The 24,770-nt window shown below is 40.6% G+C and overlaps 1 protein-coding gene across 1 annotated transcript in view; it reads right to left on the bottom strand.

The window, feature by feature from the left end:
* The window catches only part of DIAPH3 (diaphanous related formin 3), a 1,068,692-nt gene that overhangs the window by 883,177 nt on the left and 160,745 nt on the right, over positions 1-24,770 (bottom strand). Inside the window, exon 4 of the mRNA XM_089668393.1 lies at positions 16,087-16,191. Within this exon, the coding sequence (XP_089524519.1) occupies positions 16,087-16,191 (105 nt within the window). The remainder of the gene's footprint in view (positions 1-16,086; positions 16,192-24,770) is intronic.

Here is a 24,770-nt window from a genome sequence, read left to right as displayed (position 1 = left end):
ATTGCAATGCGGTTTTTACCAGGACATGGGACTCAAAGACTGCACCAGAAACACAGCAAGCAGGATTTTTAAAAACGCACCTGACCCGCAACGGATCAGTGTAAAGAGTTCCTTAGGAATACATGGTCACGCGTTTGTCTTACACAAAAGTGGAAGAAAAAAACGGACCAGCACTTTATAACAATTTAAGTCACTTAAGAGTAAAACAACAAATTTAGATGCCTACAGGATATAGTTTAACCACAAGCCTACAGGGCACTTATACCCCCTTCCTGCCCAGGCCAATTTCCAGCTCTGTCACACTTTGAATGACAATTGCGCGGTCATGCAACACTGTACTCACATGAAATTGTTATAATTTTTTTTGTGACAGAGCTTTATTTTGGTGGTATTTAATCACATCTGGGTTTTTTATTTTTTCTTAAACAAACGAAAAACCACTGAAAATTAAAAAAAAAAAAACGTTTCTTAGTTTTTGTTATAAAATTTTGTAAACAAGTGATTTTTCTCATTCACTGATGTGCGCTAAGGAGGCTGCAGTGATGGGCACTGATAGGCTGCACTGATGGGCATGGATGAGGAGGCACTGGTAGGTGGCACTGATGGGCATTGACAGGCATCACTGATGGGCACTGAAAGGCAGCACTGATACATGGCACTGATAGGCGGCACTGATATGTGGCATTGATGAGCACTGGCACGAGGCACTGATGAGCATTGACACAAGGCACTGATGGACACTGACAGGTGGCACTGTTAGGGCTACACTGATCATCAGGGCACACTGATCATCAGTGCCCTGATGATCAGTGTACATGTCCCCTCCACGGAAAGGCGATTACTGGCTCTCCTCTCCTCTCGAGCTGTCAGCGTGACAGCTCGAGAGGAGAAAAATGCCGATAACCAGCATTTCCCTGTTTACATGCGATCAGCTGTGATTGGACACAGCTGATCACATGACTGAGCTGGGGGACACAGCGCACCGCCAACCGCCGCGCACTCCCTGAGCCGCGCATACGCGGTTAGAATGGGAGGACGTCATATGACATCCTCCCAGAATGAGAGAACCACCTTGCGTCCGTCATATTACTATATGGCGGGCGGGAGATGGTTAAGAAACATCTAAGGAAGCCTACAAGCCTATGCAACACTGTAACTTGCAGTTTAAATTTAACCGTTTGGCAACATTGAAGAAAAGTAGGGCTCAGCTGCATTGCAAGCTATCTTTTTGGCCGTAATTACGGATGTATGCATGTAAAATTTTGTGCGGGGTTACATATATACAGTATCAACATACAGCATATTGGCTGCTGGCGTTGCTCAGGGGCAATATATAACTATCAATTATAATAATTATTACATTAAGTGGCAAAAATGGGACATGGGGGCCTAAGCCAGAATGGTTTCACTATGTTGCAGTTCCCCATCAGGTCAGCTGACAACTAGTGACTGAAGCAGTTTCTGCTGATATAAAATTTGATTTTTGACAGGCACTGGCTGTCACAGCAGACCTGATGGGGCATGTGGAAGAAGAGCAAGAGTTGTTTGTTGGGTTCACCATCATGTCCACTCCTGACAACCAAATCAAATTTTAACACCTTCCCGCCTGGCAGTCAAATAGGTTGGGCGGGACACTCCTCCTGAGTTGTCATAGGACATCCTGCCAGAAGGTGCCTTACTTAGGTGTTACTTACTTAGTAACATTGTATTGATCTAGTCACAGTGTGTTAAAAAAAAAAAATTTAAAAAAAATTGAAAAAAAGTTAAAATAAAAAAAAAATAAAAAAAAAAAAAAAATTAACAGTCACCAATGTCACTGATCATTACAAAAAATGGCCACTGCCCCAGTCTATAACTGGCCTTCAAAGCAAGGAACACATAGAAGGGCCACGCATGTCAAACAGCAAAAGAGAAAAGTTCCCGGCTCAACTTGCTAGCCAACTTGCAAACAAACCGAATTAACCTTACAGTATGCATTAAAAATATTGGTTAGCACACATTTGCAAATACATACGTAAGCTACATACGTAAGCTAGGGTGTAATTGTGCTACATGCTGGGTGTCTGGTGCGCTCCTGTACCTTTAAGGAGGGGTGGGCTCCTTCAGGTTCACCTGTCCTTGGTCTATCCATTAAATACATGTGCCTCTACTATAGGGGCTCTCAGAATTTGTAGAGTTAGGACTACAGAATATCATGACGTGGCTCTGTAGCTTACATATGTATTTGCAAATGTGTGCTAACTAAACCCCTGTTTTTAACGCATACTGTTAGACATGTTAATTCAGTTTGTTTGCAAGCTGGCTGGCAAGTTGAGCTGGGAACTTTTCTCTTTTGTTGTTTAACAATGTCACTGATCAACGCCACATCAGTTATAATGCAGCACTGGACTGATGACAATATGTTAAAAAAAATATATATATATATTTTTTTTTTTTTTTAATTTCTTCATTTTCCCAAAAAATTGTAACAAAAATTACAACTTCAAAAAACTCACCATGTATCTTACAAAATACCCTAGACTGTCTATTTTTCAAAAATGGATCATTTCGAGGATATTTGTACTATCCTGGCCTCAAGAAATGAGACTGGCAGTCAGTACATTGATCGATCGATCGTCAGATATATATACCATGGTTTGTGGACTCTGTAACTTTCCTACAGACTAACTAATATGCATTATTGGTGGGGTATTTTCATCAAAGAAATGTTGTTGAATACATTATGACCTAAATTTATTAAGAAAGGATATTTGTATAACAAAGAAAAACGCTTTTCTTTTCCAAAAGGTTTGGGGGGGTTTTAGCAAAAAAATATAAAAATCAGTGGAGAATAAATACCACCAAAAGAAAGCTCTATTTGTGTCAAAAAATGCCAAATTGTTTTTTATGGGCACAGTGTTGCATGACTGTGCAATTGTCATTCAAAGTGCGACAGCACTGAAAGCTGAAAATTGGCCTGGGCAGGAAGGGGATAAATGTGCCCGTTATTCAAGTGGTTAAACAACAGAAGCAACTCCTCCCACCACCCATCAGGAGCAGAGCGGATGATGACTTAAATGCCTCTAATTGACTTGCCATTGGTGGCAGGATTGGAGACCTTCATTGCTAGGATGCAGGCGGCAGAAGAGATCTGTGTCCCACCATCTAGTTAAGCAGCGGAAGTGGCAAATAGAAGTAATTTATGCTGTAAGGTTTAAACAATAAATGTGGTTCATCAATTCCAAGGCTCTATTTGGCTCTGAGTAAAAGGGTTTCACCCTCGAAATGCATAAGCTGGTTAGGATCCCAGATGGCATCTCCTTGGTTTTGGAATGCTCTGGGTTTAACCAGTTCCCGACCGCGCTATAGCCAAAAGATGGCTACAGCATGGTCGGCTAGTTCTGGGAGGGCATCCATGGATGTCCTTCCAGAACCACAGCCTCCACGCAACCCCTGGAGTGCGCACTGTGTACGATCTGTGATCGCTGTGTCCTTTGGACACAGCTGATCACATGACTAAGGAACGGGCCAATCATAGCTGATTTTACAATGTGACCAGCTGTGTCCAATCACAGCTGATCACTAGGTAAATAGGAAATGGAGTTCATCAGCAGTCCTCAACTCGAGTTGACAGTGCGTAAGGAGAGGAGAGCTGGTAAGTAGCATTTCGCAGGGGAACATCTACATTGATCATCAGGGCACTGATCATCAGTGTCCTTGTGATCAGTGTAGCCCCATCAGTACAGCCAATAGTGTCCATTACTGCTGGTAATCAGTGCTCTTCAGTTCAATCAGTGCCACCCAACAGTGCCGCCCCATCAGTGCCCAGCAGTGACTCCTCATCAATGCAGCCTATCAGTGTCCATCAGTGAAGGAGAAAAAATACTTATTTACAAAACTTTATAACAAAGAAACACTTTTTTTCCCTTATAATTTTTTAGTTTGTATAGCAAAAAATAAAAACCTCAGTGGTGATTAAATACCACCAAAAGAAAGCTCTGTCTCAAAAAAAAAAAAGTAAAAATTGAGTTTGTGTACAGCATTGCATGATCGCACATTTGTCATTCAAAGTATGAGAGCGCTGAAACTGAAAATTGGTCTGGGCAGGAAGGGGGTAAAAGTACCCAGTAGGCAAGTGGTTAATGAACCATTGTGCTATGAAAAAGTACAGTTGCAAGAAAAAGTATGTGAACCCCTTGGGATTACGTGGAGTTTTGCATGAATTGGGCATAAAATGTGCTCTGAACGTCATCTAATTCACAACAATAGAGGAACACAGTCTGCTGAACGTAATACTATACAAACATTAGATGTTGCCATGGTTTAATTGCACATAACATGTAAACATTCACAGTGCAGGGAGGAAAAAGTATGTGAACCTTTGGACTTAATAACTGGTTGACCCTCCTTTGGCAGCAATAACCTCAACCAAACGTTTCCTGTAGTTGCAGATCAGACCTGCACAACAATCCGGAGTAATTTTGGACCACTCCTCTTCACAAAACTGTTTCAGTGTAGCAATATTCTTGGGATGTCTGGTGTGAATCGCTCTTTTAAAGATCATGCCACAGCCTTTCAATCGGGTTGAGGTCAGGACTCTGACTGGGCCACTCCAAAAGGCGTATTCTGTGCTGTTGCAGCCATTGTTTTGTTGAATTACTTGTATGCTTTGGGTCATTGTCCTATTGCCACCCATCCTCTGCGGAGCTTCAGTTGGCGGACAGATGGTCGTACGTTTTCCTGCAAAATGTCTTGATAAGCTCTGGAATTCATTTTCCCATCAATGACAACAATCCGTCCAGGTCCTGAGGCAGCAAAGCAGCCCCAAACCATGATGCTCCCTCCGCCATGTTTTACAGTGGGGATGAGGTTTTGATGGTGGTGTGCTGTGCCTTTTTTTCTCCACACATAGTGTTGTGTGTTCTTCCCAAACAACTCAATCTCGGTTTCATCTGTCCACAGTATATTTTGCCAATAGTGCTGTGGAACATCCAGGTGCTCTTTTGCAAACTTCAAACGTGCTGCAATATTCTTTTTGGACAGCAATGGCTTCCTCCGTGGTGTCCTCCCATGTACTCCATTCTTGTTTAATGTTTTCCTTATTGTAGATGTGTCAACAAAAATGTTCGCTAAAGACCTACAGAAATCTCTGGCACATGCTGACACTCTGGGATTCTTCTTTACCTCATGCAGCATTCTGCGCTGTGCTCTTGCAGTCATTTTAACAGGACGACCGTGCCTAGGGAGAGTACCAACAATGCTAAACTTTCTCCATTTGTAGACAGTCTGTCTTACCGTGGACACATGAACATCAAGGCTTTTGGAGATACTTTTGTAACCCTTTCCAGCTTCATGCAAGTCAACAATTCTTGATCGTAGGTCTTCTGAGAGCTCTTTTCTGCGAGGCATGGTTCACATCAGACAGTGCTTCTTGAAACCAGTAAACCCAAAACAGGTGTGTGTTTTTTTAAGGGCAGGACAGCTGTCAGCAACACATCCAATATCATCACACTGATTGGAGTCAAGGTTGGCTCACTCCTGGCTCCAATTAGCTCTGGGAGAAGTCATTAAGCTAGGGCCTCACATACTTTTTCCTCCCTGCACTGTGAATGTTTACATGTTATGTGCAATTAAACCATGGCAACATCTAATGTTTGTGTAGTATTATGTTCAGCAGACTGTGTTCTTCTATTGTTGTGACTTAGATGACGTTCAGAGCACATGTTATGCCCAATTCATGCAAAACTCCACGTAATCCCAAGGGGTTCACATACTTTTTCTTGCAACTGTATCTTGATATGCTGTTGACCATCATGATTTGTGAATATATTTTTTTTACTGACTAGTAAAAAAGTATTAAAGGAATAATGCCCTAGGTTGGAGTGCCCACTTCTGTTTGTGTTTATGGAGTACCGGGTGCCTGAGCAGACTATCCTAATACACAGGGCAAAAATACCATCAGCGTTTCATCCAACAGAGCTGGGGAGAAGACATTTGTCCTGAGAGCACTAAAAGCATAGCAAGAGGCTGCCCCTTTTTTGATTTGCAGAGTAGTATCCAATACTCCTATAGGTGGTAATATAACCCATTTATGAATACAAACGCTGTGCCCCTCAAACTGAGAAAGCTTATTTTATAATTCACTGCATGATTTTCCTGTGACATTCATTTTCTAGACTTTTTCACTTGCTGGATAAGTGACCCATACTCAGCTTTTCTCCAGTCCTGTGCCACTACATTTGGCCATCTAGAACAAAGTGAAATACAGGCAACATGTGACTCACACCTTCTCCTCACTATGCAGCTCTGGGTGCCTGAAAGAACCATTGCCCCAAGCATTGTCATATGGGGTGGGTAGACTGTTCTTAGCCCTGTGCAAACACCGAACAGAGCAACTTGGAATTAAAACAAAGCTCTCCCTCCTGTGGGTGCAAAGAAATGGTAAATCTAGACAGCAGGAGGGGAAAGATGTATGTGACATTTAAAGTGGACTTTTCAGTAACTTGTCAATCCTGCATAAATGCATTTTTGATATGTCACACTTAACAGGAAAAAAACTTCTGCCTTCTATCACAAAAAAAAAAAAAAAAAGCTCCAGTGAAGTGACATTTAGGGTGAAATTACGCTGTCTGTTGGATGGAAAAAAAAAATCTCTTCTTACAGCTCATTCCCAAAACTGCTTATTGTTTGCATACTGCATGCACACCGCTGTAGCACACACTTCAAGGTGCTGTTAGCAAGATGTTTCTTCATCTCCCCCCCCAAGTCAATGTAATTCTTATGAAATGCAGCACACTGCAATGCATTACATCACCGTGGGACACAGTGACGCAAATGCAACATGCCCCCCACCCGTTTTTTTTTTTTTTGTACACACCTATGCAGTGCACTGGTGTGAACTGAAGCCATAGGATATAAGGCAACTGCCTTGTTCCTGCATTGGGCAATGATGTCCAACGCTGCTAGAGTGAACAAGCCCTAGGCCTCCTCTCTCTCAGTGTTCAGACTTTAAAATGTGACAATGTGAGAGGCTGCAGAAGGTGGCTTATCTGTGTCAGACATTTGTTAACAGGCAGTTAGTTGGTCCAAACCATTAACAAATATATTCCTTAACAGTCACAAAAAAAAACAAATGCAACTTGTGCACAGCAAATGCCTTTGCAAACCCAGATATTACCTTGTAAAAGAGACATCATAACTGTGCTGTACATGGTCTGTGCAGGGAGCAGAGCGGTCGGAAGGACCAAGCAGACTCCTCCCACTACAAGACCAGTCACTTTGCACAAGAAGAGGGCAACCTGCCCCGTCTTCACAGGAAGCTCATAAAGAGTTCAAGTTACTAAATTAACTTTACTTCAACTTTAAGGGTTACAATGGGTGGGTTTCTGATCAATATGGAGGTTATCAGGCATCCCATTTGCACTTGTAGTGTGCCCTTTAATTGCAATTGATATCTTAGGTTATATAGGTTGCCAGTGCCAGCTCCAAGGGAGGGATGTTAGAGAGGGAGCTGTTGAGTCATGGGACCAGGAGGAAGTATTAGAGGATGCAGAGAATTCCATTATGAGTTTCTCAACGTACAGCATGAGATGGGGCTCTCTGCTCAGAGAAATGAGGAATCAGCCGTGTTTGTTCAGTTTTCACTGCAGGCCCGGAGGGAAAAGATGCCGCATCGGATCAATGCTGCATCCACCTAGGTGAGTATAAATGTTTGTTTTTGTTTTTTTTATAAAGTCCATACTTCTCTTTTAAATGAAGAGATGCTTGCTAGTAAATAGTTAATGAGAGGACTCAAATTATTTTTGGATTAAGCAAATATTTATGTTAAAAGTGAAAAGGCTTTCTAAGAATTATTTCCAAATTTATAACTCACCCACTTTAAAATAAAACACGTTCAAAAGTAAATGGTAGTGTTACTAAAGATTACGGTCATAACTTTGCACCTGTGTCCTGAACTTTAACAAATATTTAACTGAGGTCTGCCCTTTGCAGGATTGTAAGGTTAGCAGCCATGATGGTTTAGCAGCTTTATCCTCCTGAAGAATAACATCAATTTTAATTTCAGCAGACTAAAAGTAGTGATTTTTTTTTTAACCATATGGAATATCTTAAGACAAATTCAAGGAGTAATTTCATTAGATGGTTCAGCTTTTATGTGCCAGTCCTAGAGCTAGAATCAGGATTAATCGCCCCCCCCCCCCCCCCTCCTCTCCTAGTCAACTGAATAGAAGAACTAGACAAGGGTGTTCACTTCCCACTTTATTATTTGTAAATTGCTAAAGAATTGCTGACAGTGCTGCTGAGACAAGTTTCAGCAGTGGTGGGTTATAAGAGATCAGAAGAAGAAAAGCTTGTATTGAATGCTGACGATACACTGCAATTTCTTTCCGATACCAAGTCTTCCTTAATTAGAGCCATAACTCATAATATTATTATTATTACTGATTTATATAGCACCAACAGTTTATGAATTTTTTTTTTTTTTTCTTAACAGGGCTTAAAGTGTATGTCATCCCAACAGTTCATATTCCTAATATGTGTATTTTGTACATCTTTCTTTGAGTGAAATTCTGTGGTTATCCTCCGAGTCCCCTTGCTTTCTATTGCAAACTGAGCACACTAGGCATGAGAGAACATCCATCCCTGCATAGTCAATTTCTGGCTGTGCTGGGAACATAGTGCACCTTATGCGGCTGAGAACATAGGTCATGTGATAACTTGGAAGGGGGGGGGGGTGTTTGTGTGTATCTATCTTTACACATACATATATACATATATATATATACATATATATATATATATATATATATATATATATATATATATATATATATATATATATACACACACACACACACACACACACACACACACACACACACACACACACAAAAAATAAAAAATAAAGGAACACTGAAAACACATCAGATCTCAATGGTGAAAAAACACATGCTGGATATCTATACTGACTGGGTGGTGTGTTAGGAATGTAAGGATGCCCCATCGTTTGATGGAAATGAAAATTATCAACCTACAGAGGACTGAATTCAAAGACACCCTGAAAATCAAAGTGAGAAAATTATGCAGCAGGCTAGTCCATTTTGCTGAAATTTCATTACAGCAACTCAGAATGGTGCTCAGTAGTTTGTATGGTCACGTGCTTGTATGCATGCCTGATGTCGGGGAAAAGACAACGGATGGTGTCCTGGGGTATTTCCTCCCAGATCTGGACCAGGGCATCACTGAACTCCTGGACAGTCTGAGGTGCAACCTGTCAGCGTTGGCTGAACCGAAGCATGATATCCCAGAGGTGTTCTATTGGATTTAGGTCAGGTGAGCATGGGGGCCATTCAATGATATTAATTCCTTTATCCTCCAGGACCTGCCTGCATGCCCTCGCCACATGAGTCCGGGCATTGTCATGCACCAGGAGGAACCCAGGACCCACTGCAACAGCGCAGGGTCTGACAATGGGTCCAAGGGTTTCATCCCGATACCCAAAGGCAGTCAGGGTGCCATTGTCCAGCCTGTAGAGGTTTGTGCATCCCTCCAAGGATCTGCCTCCCCAGACCATCACTGACCCACCACCAAAACGGCCATGCTGAACGATGATACAGGCAGCATAACATTCTCCATGGCTTCTACAGAACCTTTCACATCTGTCACATTCAGGATGAACCTGCTCTCATCTTTGAAAAGCACAAGGAGCCAAGGGCGAACCTGCCAATTCTGGTGTTCAATGGGAAATGCCAAATCAAGCTCTATGGTGCAGCGTGCACAGGGCCCAATAAAGGTCGTCGGGCCCTCAGGCCACCCTCATGAAGTCTGTTTCTGATTGTTTGGTCAGAGACATTCACACTAGTGGCCTGCTGGAGGTCATTTTGTAGGGCTCTGGAAGTGCTCATCCTGTTCCTCCTTGCACAAAGCAGCAGATACTGGTCCTGCTGACGGATTAAGGAACGTCTACGGACCTGTCAAGCTCTTCTAGAGTAACTGCCTGTCCCCTCGAATCTCCTCCATGCTCTTAAGACTGTGCTGGGAGACACAACAAACCTTCTGGCACTGGCACGTATTGATGTGCCATTCTGGAGTTGGACTGCCTGTGCAACCTCTGTAGGGTCCAGGTTATCGCCTCATCCTATCAGTAGTGACCCTGACCCTAGCCAAATGCAAAACAAGTGAAAAACAGTCAGAAAAGATGAGTAGGGGAAAAATGTCAGTGGCCTCCACCTGTAAAACCATTCCTGTTTTGGGGTTGTCTAATCGTTGCCCATCTAGTGCACCTGTTGTTAATTTCATTAACACCAAAGCAGCTGAAACTGATTAACAACCCCCTCTGCTACTTAACTGACCAGATCAATATCCCAGGAGTTTCATTGACTAGATGCTATACTCTGATTAAAAAGTGTTCCTTTAATTTTTTTGAGCGCACACTCTATATAGATATAGAGATAGGTAGATAGATGGTAGACAGACAGACAGGCGTTTTCCCTTGCATTTCTATTTTCACCTGAATGGAACACTACAGGTTTCATGTGGGTTAGCTGTGCTTTCCAATAGACTTCCATGAGGCCCTGCAGTTTTGGTGCAGTTTCAGAAAAAGCACCTAAATCACAGGACCTCATAAAAGTCTCTTGGAAAGCACAGCTAACCCACAAACACAGGTTGGCTGTGCTTTAGGAAAAGTGAAGCAGGGTAATGTGAAGCTGCCCATAAAGTGTCATTAAAAGTATTTTTTTTTCTTTTGTATTCGGTCTTCGTACAATGCAGCTTGAAAAAGCTCAGTAATGCATTAAAATGTAGCCCATTATTTACAATGTGCCTTTGCACACAGGTGTGTAAAGCAAGGGCCCCGTATTCATTTAAAAAAAAAAAATTAGGAAAAATATGCATTTTTGGTCAGTAATTTACTACACTTGTGCAAATATACACGAGTATACATATTAATGCATTTTGTGCATGAATATGCGCAAAACAAGTGCCTGAAATTACGTTTAAAAAAAGCTGATGCTCAATCAGTAACCGTGTGCAAGACGACCAAAAATAAAAAATGTTTGTTATAAATAATGTTACACTCACCTGCTCTGTGCAATGGTATTGCACAGTGCAGCCTCGAACCTTCTCTTCTGGGGTCCCTCGCTGGCGCTCCAGTTCCCCTCCTCATCTCTGTGTGCCCCCACAGCAAGCCACTTCATACGGTTGCATAAAGAGCATGCATGCACCCAAGCTGTGTGTGTCTTATGCAGCCGCGTTCCATAGACACACACAGCATGGCTTGGCCCTACCTCCAGCTTCCTCCACACAGTATTTGACTGACAACAGCAGTTGCTTATGGGAGGGAATGCATTAAAGTATAAACCATTTTGTCTTTAGAACCACTTTAAGGTTAACTGGTGTAAATTGGTCCTTCTTCCTACTAATCGGCAGAAGGAACAGTTAAGTGAATCAAAATCTCATTTGAGAGCAGTAACACAGATTATATATCTAGGAATTCAGATTTCTTAGACTACCAAATAACATATAGACCTTAATTTGATTCCTCTTATTCAGACTCTCAAGTCAAAATGTTATACATGGTGTGAACTCCCATTGTCAGTGATAGGGAGAATTTAAATTAAAATGATCTGGATACCTCAGGTCTTATATATTTCACAAAATTAATCTGTTTGATCTGATTAAAAAAAAATTTAAAAATTGGAGTCGATATTTCGCAAGTTGATCTGGAAGAAAGGACATTCCAGAATTTCTTTAACCACCTTACAGCTTCCTATAGAAATGGAGGGCTTTTTTGCCCCAAAACCTTGGTTATTCTTCTTAACGCCCCAGTTGCAGTATTTTGGGTTGATGGGATTTAGTAAATTACAACTCCACCTCAAGGTCAATATTTAAATATTTTTTAGACTTTATACTCTTGGGAAATCCACCTTTATAACAAGACTCTCTCACATTTCCCTACTATACATCTTATGGGAAAAGTTTAGATGGATTATAAACAACGTATGGGAATTCAGAGCCCTACAAAATTATACAACTATCTAGGATAATTACGTTTTCTAAACTTGCTAAACTTGGGGGATTCCTTAGAGGATCTGTACTGTTCATTATCGATAGGAGGCTGATCATTTTAAATAATTTCAGCAAACGGATTTGTTAGGTAGGAATAATTTCTTCCAATAACTTCATTTTAGACACGCAATACATACTAAATTTAGATACTATGCTCTGATTTTTAATGAAATCAGGACTGAATATATTGAGTACATCAGCAGAAACTAAAGAGATAATGTCCTCTCTACATACATACATGTTATATAAATTATCTGGGAAATATCTTCACTATGCTGCAAGAAAAATTGCAAGAAGACCAGGGTACTATTTATAAGGAAATATGTCTTATTTAACTGGCATCCATTTAGTATAATGCTTCCATTTCTAGATGTGCGAACAGATAGTTTTGAGTTTGAGTTTCATTTGTAACTTTGCTCTCGTTTCCTGAGTCTAGTTTCTATTCTCAGTAAACGGAACCACCTGATATGGTAGTCATCAACCATTTGCAGTTTCTGTTCTTCACGTAACTATACTGATAAGAGTGGAATGTTTCATTGGTCATCCTAAAATTAAGCAACGCCTACTGAGATCTGTATAACAGTTCTTGTCTTGCATTAATCTTTGATAGATTTCACTTTTACACTTCAGTGTCTTACATTTCATTTCTCCCTGGCCTGGTGGTGAAAAATAAATCGAGGACAGTTAGGCTACAGACAGGAATTGATCCTATCACTATTTCTGAACAAATGTGTGGTGATATTTTACACAATGTCTGAAGTGTTTCCTTGTCTTTTTCACAGTGACTTGCTCAATTTATCCTTATTCACAGGACATATAAAACCCCCAATTCTTCATAAAGTAGGCCTAAGTGAATCCCCAAAGGCAAAAATAAATGCAGTGCAGCACAAGAGGACCTTGTACATCTAATATCGCAATGTTCAAAGCTAGTAAGATATCAGGATTTGGTCATCAGAATCCAAGATGTTAAAAGTTTTTCTAAGATAAAGAATTTCCTGCCTACATGTATTCTGGGTTGTTTTGATTCAACTAGTTTGAATTCGGTTTTCAACTTGCAGAATGATTGTGATGAAGTAGGTTTCCAGCACAGTGCTCTCAATGTAAGTATGGCTGAAATAACTTTACAAATTGATAACTTACAAACAACAAAGGGGTTTGCACAATTTTTGTTCTGTCTGGTCCAGATGGGGGGTTGGTAAGAATTGAGCTATAGACCTGCTTTATATACGTCACTCTGGGAGGAGAGAGGTCAGCTATAATTAAAGTAATATCACTATACCAGCTGTATTCTTCGAGTTTATGCTCTAGTGATTTGTTTATTAATAATTTTTTTTTATAGAAATGGATATTAGATATATGTAATCTACTTAAATATTAGGATGCAAGTATATTTGTGCTGTATGTACATAGTTACATAGTTAGTCTGTCTGAAAAAAGAAAAAAAAAAAAAAAAAAGACAAAGTCCATCCAGTTCAACCATAAAAAGAATTAATCCTACACCCACAGTTGATCCAGAGGAAGGCAAAAAAAAAAAAACTAGCAAAGCATGGTCCAATTTGCTCCTGCATATTCCCTGGATCAACTTTACCAATAAATGTTAGTAACAACTTATATTATGTGTATCCAAGAAAGAATTCAGGCATTTTTAAAGCAATCCACGGAGCTGGCCAGAACTAACTCTTCAGGGAGTCTATTCCACATTTTTACAGCTCTCACTGAAGAACCCTTTCTGCATTTGGAGATTAAATTTCTTTTCCTCCAGATGTAAAGTGTGCCCCCTTGTCCTTTGTGATGACCTTAAAGTGAATAACTCTACACAGAGTTCGCTATATGAACCACTGATGTATTTATACATGTTGATCATATCCCCCCCTTAATCTCCTGTTCTCATGAGAGAATTCAGTTCCTCCAATCTTTCCTCATAGCTGAGCTCCTCCATGCCTCTTATCAGTTTGGTTGCCCTTCTCTGTACTTTCTCCAGTTCCCCTATGTTTTTTTTATGAATTGGTGCCCAAAACTGAACTGCATATTCCAGATGAGGTGTTGAATTGTACAGGGCTAAAATGAGATCTCTCTGGATTCTATACCTCTTTTAACACAAGAGAGGATTTTGCTCGCTTTAGAAACTGCAGCTTGGCATTGCATGCCATTATTAAGCTTATGATCTATCAAAACTCCAAGATCCTTCTCCACCATTGATTCCCCCAGTTGTACTCCCCCTAGTATGTATGATGCATGCATATTCTTAGCCCCCAAGTGCATAACCTTCCATTTATCAACATTAAACCTAATTTGCCTAATTAAACAGTGCATTGAGGTCGGCTTGTAAATTAGAGACATCCTGTAAGGACGTTATTCCACTGCACAGCTTGGTATCATCTGCAAAGACTGAAATGGAATTTTTAATCCCAGACCCTATATCGTTTATAAATATATTAAAAATTAAGGGTCCCAACACTGAACCTTAGGATACACCACTAACAACTCTAGACCATTCAGAGTATGAATCATTAACCACTACTCTCTGAATACGATCTTTTAGCCAGTTTTCTATCCATTTACATACCGATTTTTCCAAGCCTGTAGACTTTACCTTACACACTTTTGGACTCTGTCCAAGGTTTTGCTCACCTCTTCATAAAAAGAAATCAGATTTGACAACTTTTGTCTTTCATGAATCCATGCTGTCTGTTGCTTAAAATATTTTTTTCCAGCAAGAACTCATCTATGTGGTCTTTTATTAAACTCTCCAGTATCTTCCCAACTAAAAGGTATATAATTACTTGGTAAAGATTTTGACCCCTTTTTAAATATAGGCACCACATTGGCCTTACGGCAAACCAGTGGTACTATGCCAGTCATTAAAGAGTCCCTACAAATTAGGAACAATGGCTTTGAAATGATAGAGCTCAATTCTTTAAGGAACTGTGGGTGTATGCCATCTGGTCTAGGTGCTTTATTCACCTTTCTTCTTTCTAAATATTTCTGAATCATATAAAACTGCAGGCAGGGCACAGGACAAAGCACTAGAGACAAAATGTACGTGAAATGCTTTGATACAGTAATGTTTTACTACGTGATTTTAGTGTATTTAGTGAATGTCACTTTTTCACATTTTTAAATTTACCGCCATTCCGTCCCCATACATCCTGACGTCGCAGAGAACGGAACTCAGAAGACAGATGCCGGTATCGGCCGGAAGACATTGCCGGGGACACTGCAGGGGGGACATCGCGGGAGCAAAAGGACAAGGTAAGTGAAGAAGAGATCCCGGGGCAACGCTGCATGGTATTCCTGAGTGTAGCACAAGGTTACCGCTTGTGGTGCTGAAACTTTACCCCGAGCTACACTCGGGAATACCTCCAGGGAGGTTAATATATTTAAAGAATTTTTGTCCTTTTGCAATCTGTCGTTTGCTTTCAATATGATTTCCATTTTGCATATTGATTTCCATTTTGCATATTGTTATATTCTTTGTAATATTTAAGCGATGATGGTGTTCCTTCATTTTTATATTTAATAAAAGCTATTTTCTTATTATTTATAGCTTTTTTAACTATGGCCGTAAGCCACATAGGTTTGATTTTTAGCCTTTTAAACTTGTTGCCCATGGGCATATATTGTGCAGTGTGTTCACATACAGTCTTTTAGAAGAACTCCCATTTCTGTTGTGTTCATCGATGCCAACATTCCCTCCCAGTCTAAGTTTTGTATAGCAGCCATCAGCCTTGGAAATTAGCTCTCCTAGGGCGTATGTACGTTTTTGCTGTTTAAAACATGTTGCATAGAAAATGTCTTAATTAAATAAAATCTGATAAAAAAAACACAAACAGTGAAAAACAGAATAGCATACATCTTATTTCAAAAGGTAGGAGTGATTGTTTGTTAATGATATGGAACATCTTAGACAAACGTGAGTAGTAATTCAGCAAAGTGCCTAGAAATCCCTCTTGTATTCCATCCTTCTCCAATTCAGAACCTATTACAACTGGTGACATGTAAAATCAAAGATAAACTTGCATACTTTCACAGCATACTCACAGTGTGTGAAGCAGTGCTGATGTACTGCATGACCATCTCTTTTTTGGTGGCCAAATCTTTCTCCCGTAATGGTGCTTTTCGATCTTCGTTTAAATTCATATCCTCCTAAAGACAGAAAACATGAAAATCTAAGTTAGTGAAAAACAAAAAAAACATACTTGTTAGACAAAAAGCACAAATATTATTCCCTATTTGTGACATTTCACTTTGAATAGGACCGGATGTGCAGAAGTGAGGTTTCCATGCAGTATTTTGGGCCTCCGTTTCCTTTCAAAGTCAGAATAACTTTTGCAACTGGATACACTGTAGTTATTTAGTAATTATAAAATATGGAGAACCCAGCAAAAAAAGAGACAATTTTGCTTTGTAACAGTCCCAGAATGATAAAAATGCTAGCACAGCACTAATTTTACCAGCAATGAAAATTCAAGGTTGGTGCTGACTTTTAAAGAACAGTTGATAAATACATTGAAGCAGAGTGCCCCTTTCTTACATCTCTTTATGATGGGTGGTGGGGGGAAGGTGCTAAAAGAGGGTGGCTCAAATACAGATGGCCACTAACTCAAACTGTAAAACAACAGCTGGATGGGGTGCTTCATATTCCTGGGGTGCAGAGTTTGAAAAGAGCCACCGCTTATCAAACGCGCCCATTTAGTTTAATGGGGTCGCGCCAGAATCGCATGCACGGCATGCTATCGCAGCACGGTAGTGCAGCATTATAGGGTTGAATCAGGAAGCACGGACAAAGTATAATGCCTCCTCACTGCCTGTCAAGTGCACTCTTAAAAAAAAAAAAAAAAAAAAAAAAAAAAAAAAAAAACAATCCAGAAATAAAGTGCAGCACAACTTCCTATATGATTACTATGCATTTATCATGTCAATTTATCTAAAACACACACATTCACCAGCACACCATGTCACATGCCTGATGAAATGGTACGGTGTGGGTCTGAAACATTGTACTTGGTCCTTTGTGATGTGATCTTTCTGCAATAAAAGTTTTGGACGATATCTGATGATCCACGGTGTGCTGGCGAATCTGTGCATTGTTTCATGACAAGCACAGTATCCAGCTGGTAGTTGCTACAGCTCCTGCTACTGACGAGACTATGTCCAGGAACGTGTGATGTCAAATAATGTGTGAACTGTTCATCCAAACACAAAAAAAAAAAAGCATTTTTTTTAAATACAATAAATAGAAAACTGGTATAACTAGAACAGGAACAGTGTCATGGCCATCTCCCTTTGAAAAAGTTGCAGTAAAATGAGGAAACACATCAGGATTGTGGCTGTATGCTGTCATCACACTGGGGTCGTTACCAGAAGTGAGGATTTATATTTATCAGGAGTGTATTTACCACAAGGCAAACAAGGCATTTGCCAAGGGTGGCATTTTTCAAGGGGGCAGTGGCTTTTTTCAGGGAGCCAGCACCGCCCCCCGAAAGAAGAGATGGAAGAAGGAATACAGGCACAATGGGGAACAGGTGGGATCTGAGAGAGGCTGCGGGGCTGCTTGATGGTGTATGCAGAGCCTGACTTGTTCCCAGGGATATCCGGAGCTGTGAAGGTGTCTTTTCTATTGCCCAGGGTGCAGGGGGGGGTTGCCAGTGTATAGGGGGCAGTGGTAGTGGAAGGCTCTCTGGGGTGGGGGTGGGGTATTGTTGGTCAATGTCAGGCTCTCTTCATGGGGGAGGGGGGGGGTGTTGGTCAGTGTCAGGGTCTCTCCATGGGAGGGGGAGACGATTTGTGTGTTGCCTAGGGCAGCACAAGACCTAAATACACCACTGGTAGTAATACAGCTATTAAGGAGGCAATATATCTGAGTATCTGAGCACATTGGGATACAGTGCACATTGTTTGTGAGTGTTTTTATCTGGCTTTTAAATACATTTGGGCATTTTATTTAATATATTTTGCGCAATAAGACCAATCTTTTCTCTTGAGCCAACTTTGCGGATGTAGAGAGGAGCTGGTACATAGTGCAATAGGAGAAGCCAATGCTTACAGAAAGATAGGAGATTGTTACACCTGGGATTATAGTGGCCCAGCTTAAAGGGCAAGGTGCATACTGATCTTACTGTGCGGTAGGTCATAACCTTAGGTAAGCAGGAGGTGTAGTAGGTGGAGGATCATGGAACAGTGGTGTTTCTTCACGTTTGGCTACATTATCACAGCATAAAGTTTGTGCACAAATGTACACATGCGATTGGATTGTTGGACTATTATTGCATAAGGTTTATTTTTTTGTAATGAACTTGTAATGATTGATTTATACATCTCGTCAACCGTTGATGCATATATTCATATGATCCAACTTGGTACACGTAAACAATATAGCAATTGTTAATGTAAATGCATGAAATTGTTTTTCATTTGAGTTTATGTTGGTAGATTGTTTATTTCCATATATCAGTGGCAAGACTTAGTGAACACATAGACACGAGGATATTATTTCTAGTATTTAAAAAAAAAAAAATCTTTTTTTTCTGTTTTTGGATGAACAGGTCACACATTATTTCACATAGCACATATATAGTAATCATATAAGAGGCTGCACTACACTTTATTTATGGATTGTATCAGTTGATATAGCAACACATCGTGTTGCAGCTGCAACAGGGAGAGGAATACATTTGCATTTTCAACACTTTGTATATACAATTGGTGAGCATGAATTAAACGCTCTTGCAAAAGTACTCTAAAAAGCAATCCCGAACATGGATTGCTCTTCATAGGGCCATGCACTCCACTGCAAGTGTGCAAGAGTCATTACACCTTTCAAAACCTTTGATTCTCTGTCCATACTGGGTTTTGTGCCCCTCCCTTTCAAGCAGACATGTCTTGTCTGTTAGAGCTAAAGGTTAATGTAATGGTTGGTTAACGTAATGGCTGACAAGCATTAGGCGTGGGCAGCGTTTCTAAATGTAAAATAATGCACTCAGGGCAAAAGAAACCCTTGACAAAGTACAACATTGGGGGAACAGTGTTGGCCAACACTATGGAGGAACAAACATTGGGAGTATTTCAGATTACAAAATGGGCAGTGTGACCAGGCAGTGGGAAAAGCGAATAAAATTCTAGGATGCATCACTAGAGGAAAGACCAGTAGGAGGAAGGAGATCCTGTTTTCCCTACATAGATCTTTAGTGGGACCTCATTTAGTGTCCAGTTCTGCAGATTTCACTTACAAAAAGATTGAGAAGATAGAATAGTCCAGAGATGGGCAACAAAAATGGTGAAAGGCCTGTGGAATAAAACATACAAGGAGAGACTTCAGAACTTAATACGTACAGTCTGGAGGAAAGAAGGGCAAGAGGAGACATGTCTGAAGCTGTTAAATACATCAAAGGCGTGAAAAGGATTCAGGAGGGTAGGATTATCAATATGACATCAAGATCAAGAACACAGGGACATGACCTCAAACTAGCAGGGGGAAAGATCAAAACTAATCTTAGAAAGTATTATTTTACTGAAGAGTAGACTTCCAGCAGAGGTAGTGAGTCCATCAACAGAAAGTGAATTCAAACATTATTGAAACAAACACAGATCTGCACAATTTTTCAAAATTGTGGTTTTCTGACATCACTCTTCTATGTTTCTAAACAACCTATAAAGAGCACAAATGAACTCACCACTGATTGCCAAGACATTATTGGACTGGTACCCATGCCTAAAATTGTTACATTACACTGGGGCATGACACCCACGATCTATCCCTAGGTCACAATATATACAGCTGGATGTACGCAACGCCTATCGTGTTATTCATAATAAACTGCTAATTATTTCTATAAAATCACAGTTGATTAGGCAAAACAATAAATCTCAAGTTTTAACCAGTTGCTGACCAGCCACAGTACATATACTGTGGCAGGGCGGCACCGGTGTGCAAAATCACGTATATATAATTGATTTTGCATATCAGGTAGGGGGCGCCAGCCTTCCTACCTGCACTGCAGATCCTGGCCGCGGGTGTCAATCACCAGGACCTGGCTGGTGATTACCGGCCAGGTCCTGGCGATTACCGGCAAACAATGACACAGAGCACAGCTGCATTGTTTTCAATACAGCTCTGCTCCCTGTCAGTTTCCAGAACACTGTTCCAGAGAGCAGAGCTTAGCTTTCCTGGACAGCATGTTCCAGTGAAGAACCCCCCCGACCACTAGAAAAACACTCCCCTCACACAGTTAACCCTTTGATTGCCTAAAATGTTATCCCATTCCTCCCCAGTGCCATTAGTACAGTACACTGTCAGTGCTTTTTTTTTTTTTTTTTTTGCACTGATGTATTGGTGTCACTTGGGATATCAGTGACCCCAAGTCAGTTCCCCCCCAGTGTCAAAATGTCCGCCGCAATCTGCAGTCTCGCCATAAGTCGATGATCGCCATTATTAGTATAAAAAAAATTTAAATTCCAGTATCTATACCGCAGTTTGTAAACGCTATAACTTTCACGTAAACCAATTAATTTACACGTATTGGGATTTTTTTTTTAGCAAAGACGTTGCAGAATACATTTTGGCCGCAATTTATGACAAAATTAGAATTTTACAATTTTTTTACTGGACGTTTCATAGCAAAAATTCCAAAATATTTTTTTTCTCAAAATTGTCAGCCTTTTTTTATAGCGCAAAAAATAAAAAAACGCACAGGCGATAAAATACCACTGAAAGAAAGCTCAATTTGTGGGGGAAAAATATGTAAATTTAATTTTGGTGCAGTGTTGCATGACCGCGCAATTGTCAGTTAAAATAAAGCAGCACCGTAACCCCTTGATTGCCAGGAAGAAGCACATACACAATAAACCTCCATTGCTAGCATAGTGTCTGAACAGATCAATATCTTTGATCAGATAAGCACTATACCAGCGTTCACATTAGTATAGCGTCCCCAAAAATGCACCGTTAGCGGGATCAGCCCCGGCACCTGCGTTTAGCCCCTATGCGTAACCCCCTTCTCCCCTAGCAAGTGCAGTGTCAGTAGGTCACTGTCACTTGATACATGGCACACAAAACCACACTGTTCGCAGAATCAGGCCTGATCTCTCTTAGCACTTGTCAGTACATTTTGATGACTCTCATGCAGCAGAGTGCCAGTACTAGTGCCACGCTACCTTTTAGAGAAATGGCGAGCACCAGCGGTCTAGTACATCCTGGTCTTTCACATAGCTCTTAGATTGTAAGCTCCCAGGATCAGGCCCTCCTAACCCTCTTTTATTGAACTGTATTGTTGCTGTATTGTCTCCCGTTATATTGTAAAGCCCTGAGCAAACAGCTGACGCCATATAAAACCTGTATAATAATAATGCCAGCACTGCAGTATCACATGGTGACATGGCGAGTCCCATAAGTGTAGTACAAGCTGGTGCAGTGGCGAGCACAAGTATTGTCTCGCAGCCACCAAGAATTCACACCAAGGCCCATAGAGCCCCTAGTATCCTTCCGGATGTGCTTGCAAATCCCGATTGGCATCCCACAAATTCTGCAGCACCCGTACTTCCCCCATTCAGTGCCCAACCTGGAATTCAGGTGGAAACAGCAAATTTAACTACTCCCCTTAATTTTTTGGAGCATTTTTTCACGGAAGATTTGTATACATCAATTGTGGATCAAAGCAATTTATACGAGCAACAATTTATCGCCGCCAACCCAAATTCAAACCTTGCCAGACCATTCACATGGAAACCCATTACAGTTTCCGAAATAAAAAAATTTTCGGGCCTAACCCTCAACATGGGCATTACTAAAAGAAATGATTTGCAGTTGTATTGGTCCGCAAACCCGATTCATCATATGCCCGTGTTCTCTGCTGCCAGGGCCAGGCATAGATATGAGAGTATAATGTGTTTTAACGACAATACACTCTGTCGTCCTCGGGGTGACCCTGAATTTGACCGGCTCCACAAAATTCAGCCCCTCTCAAATCACCTTAACCAAAAATTTGCAGATGTCTATACTCCCCAGCAAAAAATCTGCGTTGATGAGTCCCTCATTAATTTTTCTGGCCGCTTTGCATTCAAACAATTTCTCCCCAGCAAGCATGCCAGATATGGGGTCAAGATGTAGAAGACCTGTGAGAGGACAATAGGCTATACTTATAAGTTTCGTATTCATGAGGGAAAAGATAGTCACGTGGAGCCCTCCAGATGCCCAGACTACATGGGGAGAAGTGGCAAGATAAAACAAATAAAAAATGCAGCGCTAATATGAATAAGTACATATGGATCAATCAGATAAATCAAAACCATAAGTGGTATAATATCATATGTAAACACATATGCTAGCTCAGTCTTTAGAGTAATAATGTAGAGGTGATTAAGTGCAGATGTTACAGCGATCCACGGTCAGAGATAATGGTGACTTTTGTGCACTTTTAAATGTACAAACGATGCACTAACCATAGCGCACATATAGCGCATGGAGCATTTAAGACCTGCTCCTGGTGCTCTGGACTTGTAATAACCAGGCAGATGTCATCTACAGGTCAGCCACTAGATGTCCTCGGTCTGGGTGCATCCTTAGTCATTCCACCAGGACTAGCATCAGCATGAAGGGAGGGAGAGTCCCATATAGATCCAAATCATCAGAACCTTCAAAAAAACGGGCTCACGTGGAAAATAATGAGCCCCAAAGGGTACTAATAGTGTAGTAGGCCTTGTTTATTTGGTCAAAGATCCAGCATAAAATAAAACAATAAACTTGCATAGAAATAGATGCAGGTGAGGCCACCAGTCAGGATGGCCTTGTGGTATATGCACACATAGGTAAAAGGGCACCTCCCTAAAGAAGTGGCAAGATAGTTTGGGACTTGGTGTCATCCTTTTTCCATTTGGGGAACCACTTATGCATGGACAATTTTTATTCAAGCGTGCCACTATTTAGACATTTGTACAATCTTGGAACTGGCGCATGTGGCAAAGTGTGACCTAATGTTTGCCCACCATTAGAAGTGGGTGGATGCAGGGCGGTATATTCCAGTGGTGGGCATACCACACACTTTTTCTGGCATAGATTTCTCTTTTTTTCATTCAGCCCACAGGCTGCATACAAAAAAAAAAAAAAAAAAAAAAAAGAACATAGCATATACAGTAATACCTCAGTTTACGCATGCCTCTGTTAACGTAATTTTTGGTTTACGAATGAAAATCCATTGAAAATAATGCCAGAGTTTACACATATTTTACTAATTTCACAATAATAAGTGTATGTCAGTACTGATTTTTAAATGCAATTTCCGTCTTTTTTTTCTTCTCTATAGCTCACAACATTAGCTGTCAGTTTCCTGGAGCTAAAGGATACTTTGTTTCTTTTAAGAAACTGAAATGAAACATTGTATCTTAAGAAACTGAAAGGAAACATTGTATCTTAAGAAACTGAAAGGAAACATTGTATCTTTTAATTTGGGGAAATTTGGGGAAATAAACTAAAACGTTCTCTCTTTCAGCTGGAGGGGGAAGTGACTGCTGAATTTCTGAACTACTGTATAGTGAAAAAAACTGCTAATTACATGTAAAAACTGACACCTGACAGCTGAGTGAACTGCCTGCAATTAAAAACATTTTTTTTTTAATTGCCAGCAATTCTTTTACATTCAGCTGTCAGTGGGGAACCCCGCTGACAGCTGAAACATTAACACATGGTTGTCACTACTAAAATACTGCATGAGTTAATAAAATAACTCATGAGGTATTTTAGTAGTGTTTACTGTTTTTCTGACCTTCGGAACGGATTCCTATGGGAAACAATGTTTCAGTTTACAAATTTTTCGCTATACGAAATGTACTGCAGAATGAATTAAATTCGTAAACCGAGGTACTGGTACATCACTGGACTTTGAATGGTTATACCAGGATGATGCCTACAGCTGCAAGCATCATCCCGGTATCGTTTTTTTCAGTCGGCAATCGGCTTTCATGTAAAAGCAATCCCAGTGGCTAATTAGCTGCAGGATTGCTTTTACAAGCAGCGGGAGACAATGCCCCCCTCCCCCACTGCCTTCTACAGCCTTCTCAGGCAGTCACGTGCCATTGGGGCAACATGAGAATGCAGCCGGTGTTTCTGCCAGCTGACCACAGAACCGATTGGAGACCAGAATGGTGCCAACCATCTCTATAGCCTAAGAAATCAGAAGCTACGAGCATTTCATCATTTCAGTTTCATAGGATATAAACAGCGCCATTTGTAAATTGGGAAAGCATCTGATCACACCTATCTTGGTTTGATTAGATAATGTAAGGGCAGAGGAGATATCTAGAGTCTGATAGAACCCAGATATCTCAAATTAGAATTTATGACAATGCCCATTGAAGTTATAGCATTAAAAGTGATAAAAAAAAAATGAAGGGAACAGTGTAAAAATTAAAAAAAAATAAATAAAAATAACTTGGTCTTCAGGTGGTTAGAAGAGTAAGTGATGTGTGGCATAAACTTCTAATGCTGGGCATAAAATGCCCCCAACCCCAAAACGACCCCTTTTTGTAGACACCCCAAACTATTTGCTGAGAGGCATTTTGAATCAATGGAATAATTTTTTTTACCTCAAGATTTTAGAAAATGACAATTTTTTTTTTTTTTACACAAAATTGTCACTTAAATGATTTATTGCTCACACGTGCCCTGGGTATATGTGGAATTACTCCCCAAAATACATTCTGCTACTTCTCCCGAGTATGGGGATACCACATGT

Source organism: Staurois parvus, unplaced genomic scaffold, assembly GCF_062004578.1.
Source record: "Staurois parvus isolate SC_StPar_1 unplaced genomic scaffold, SC_StPar_1.0 ptg000007l, whole genome shotgun sequence".
NCBI classification, from domain to species: domain Eukaryota; kingdom Metazoa; phylum Chordata; class Amphibia; order Anura; family Ranidae; genus Staurois; species Staurois parvus.
The sequence above is the reverse complement of the archived record's forward strand: the minus strand, read 5'-3'. Positions and strand labels throughout refer to the sequence as shown.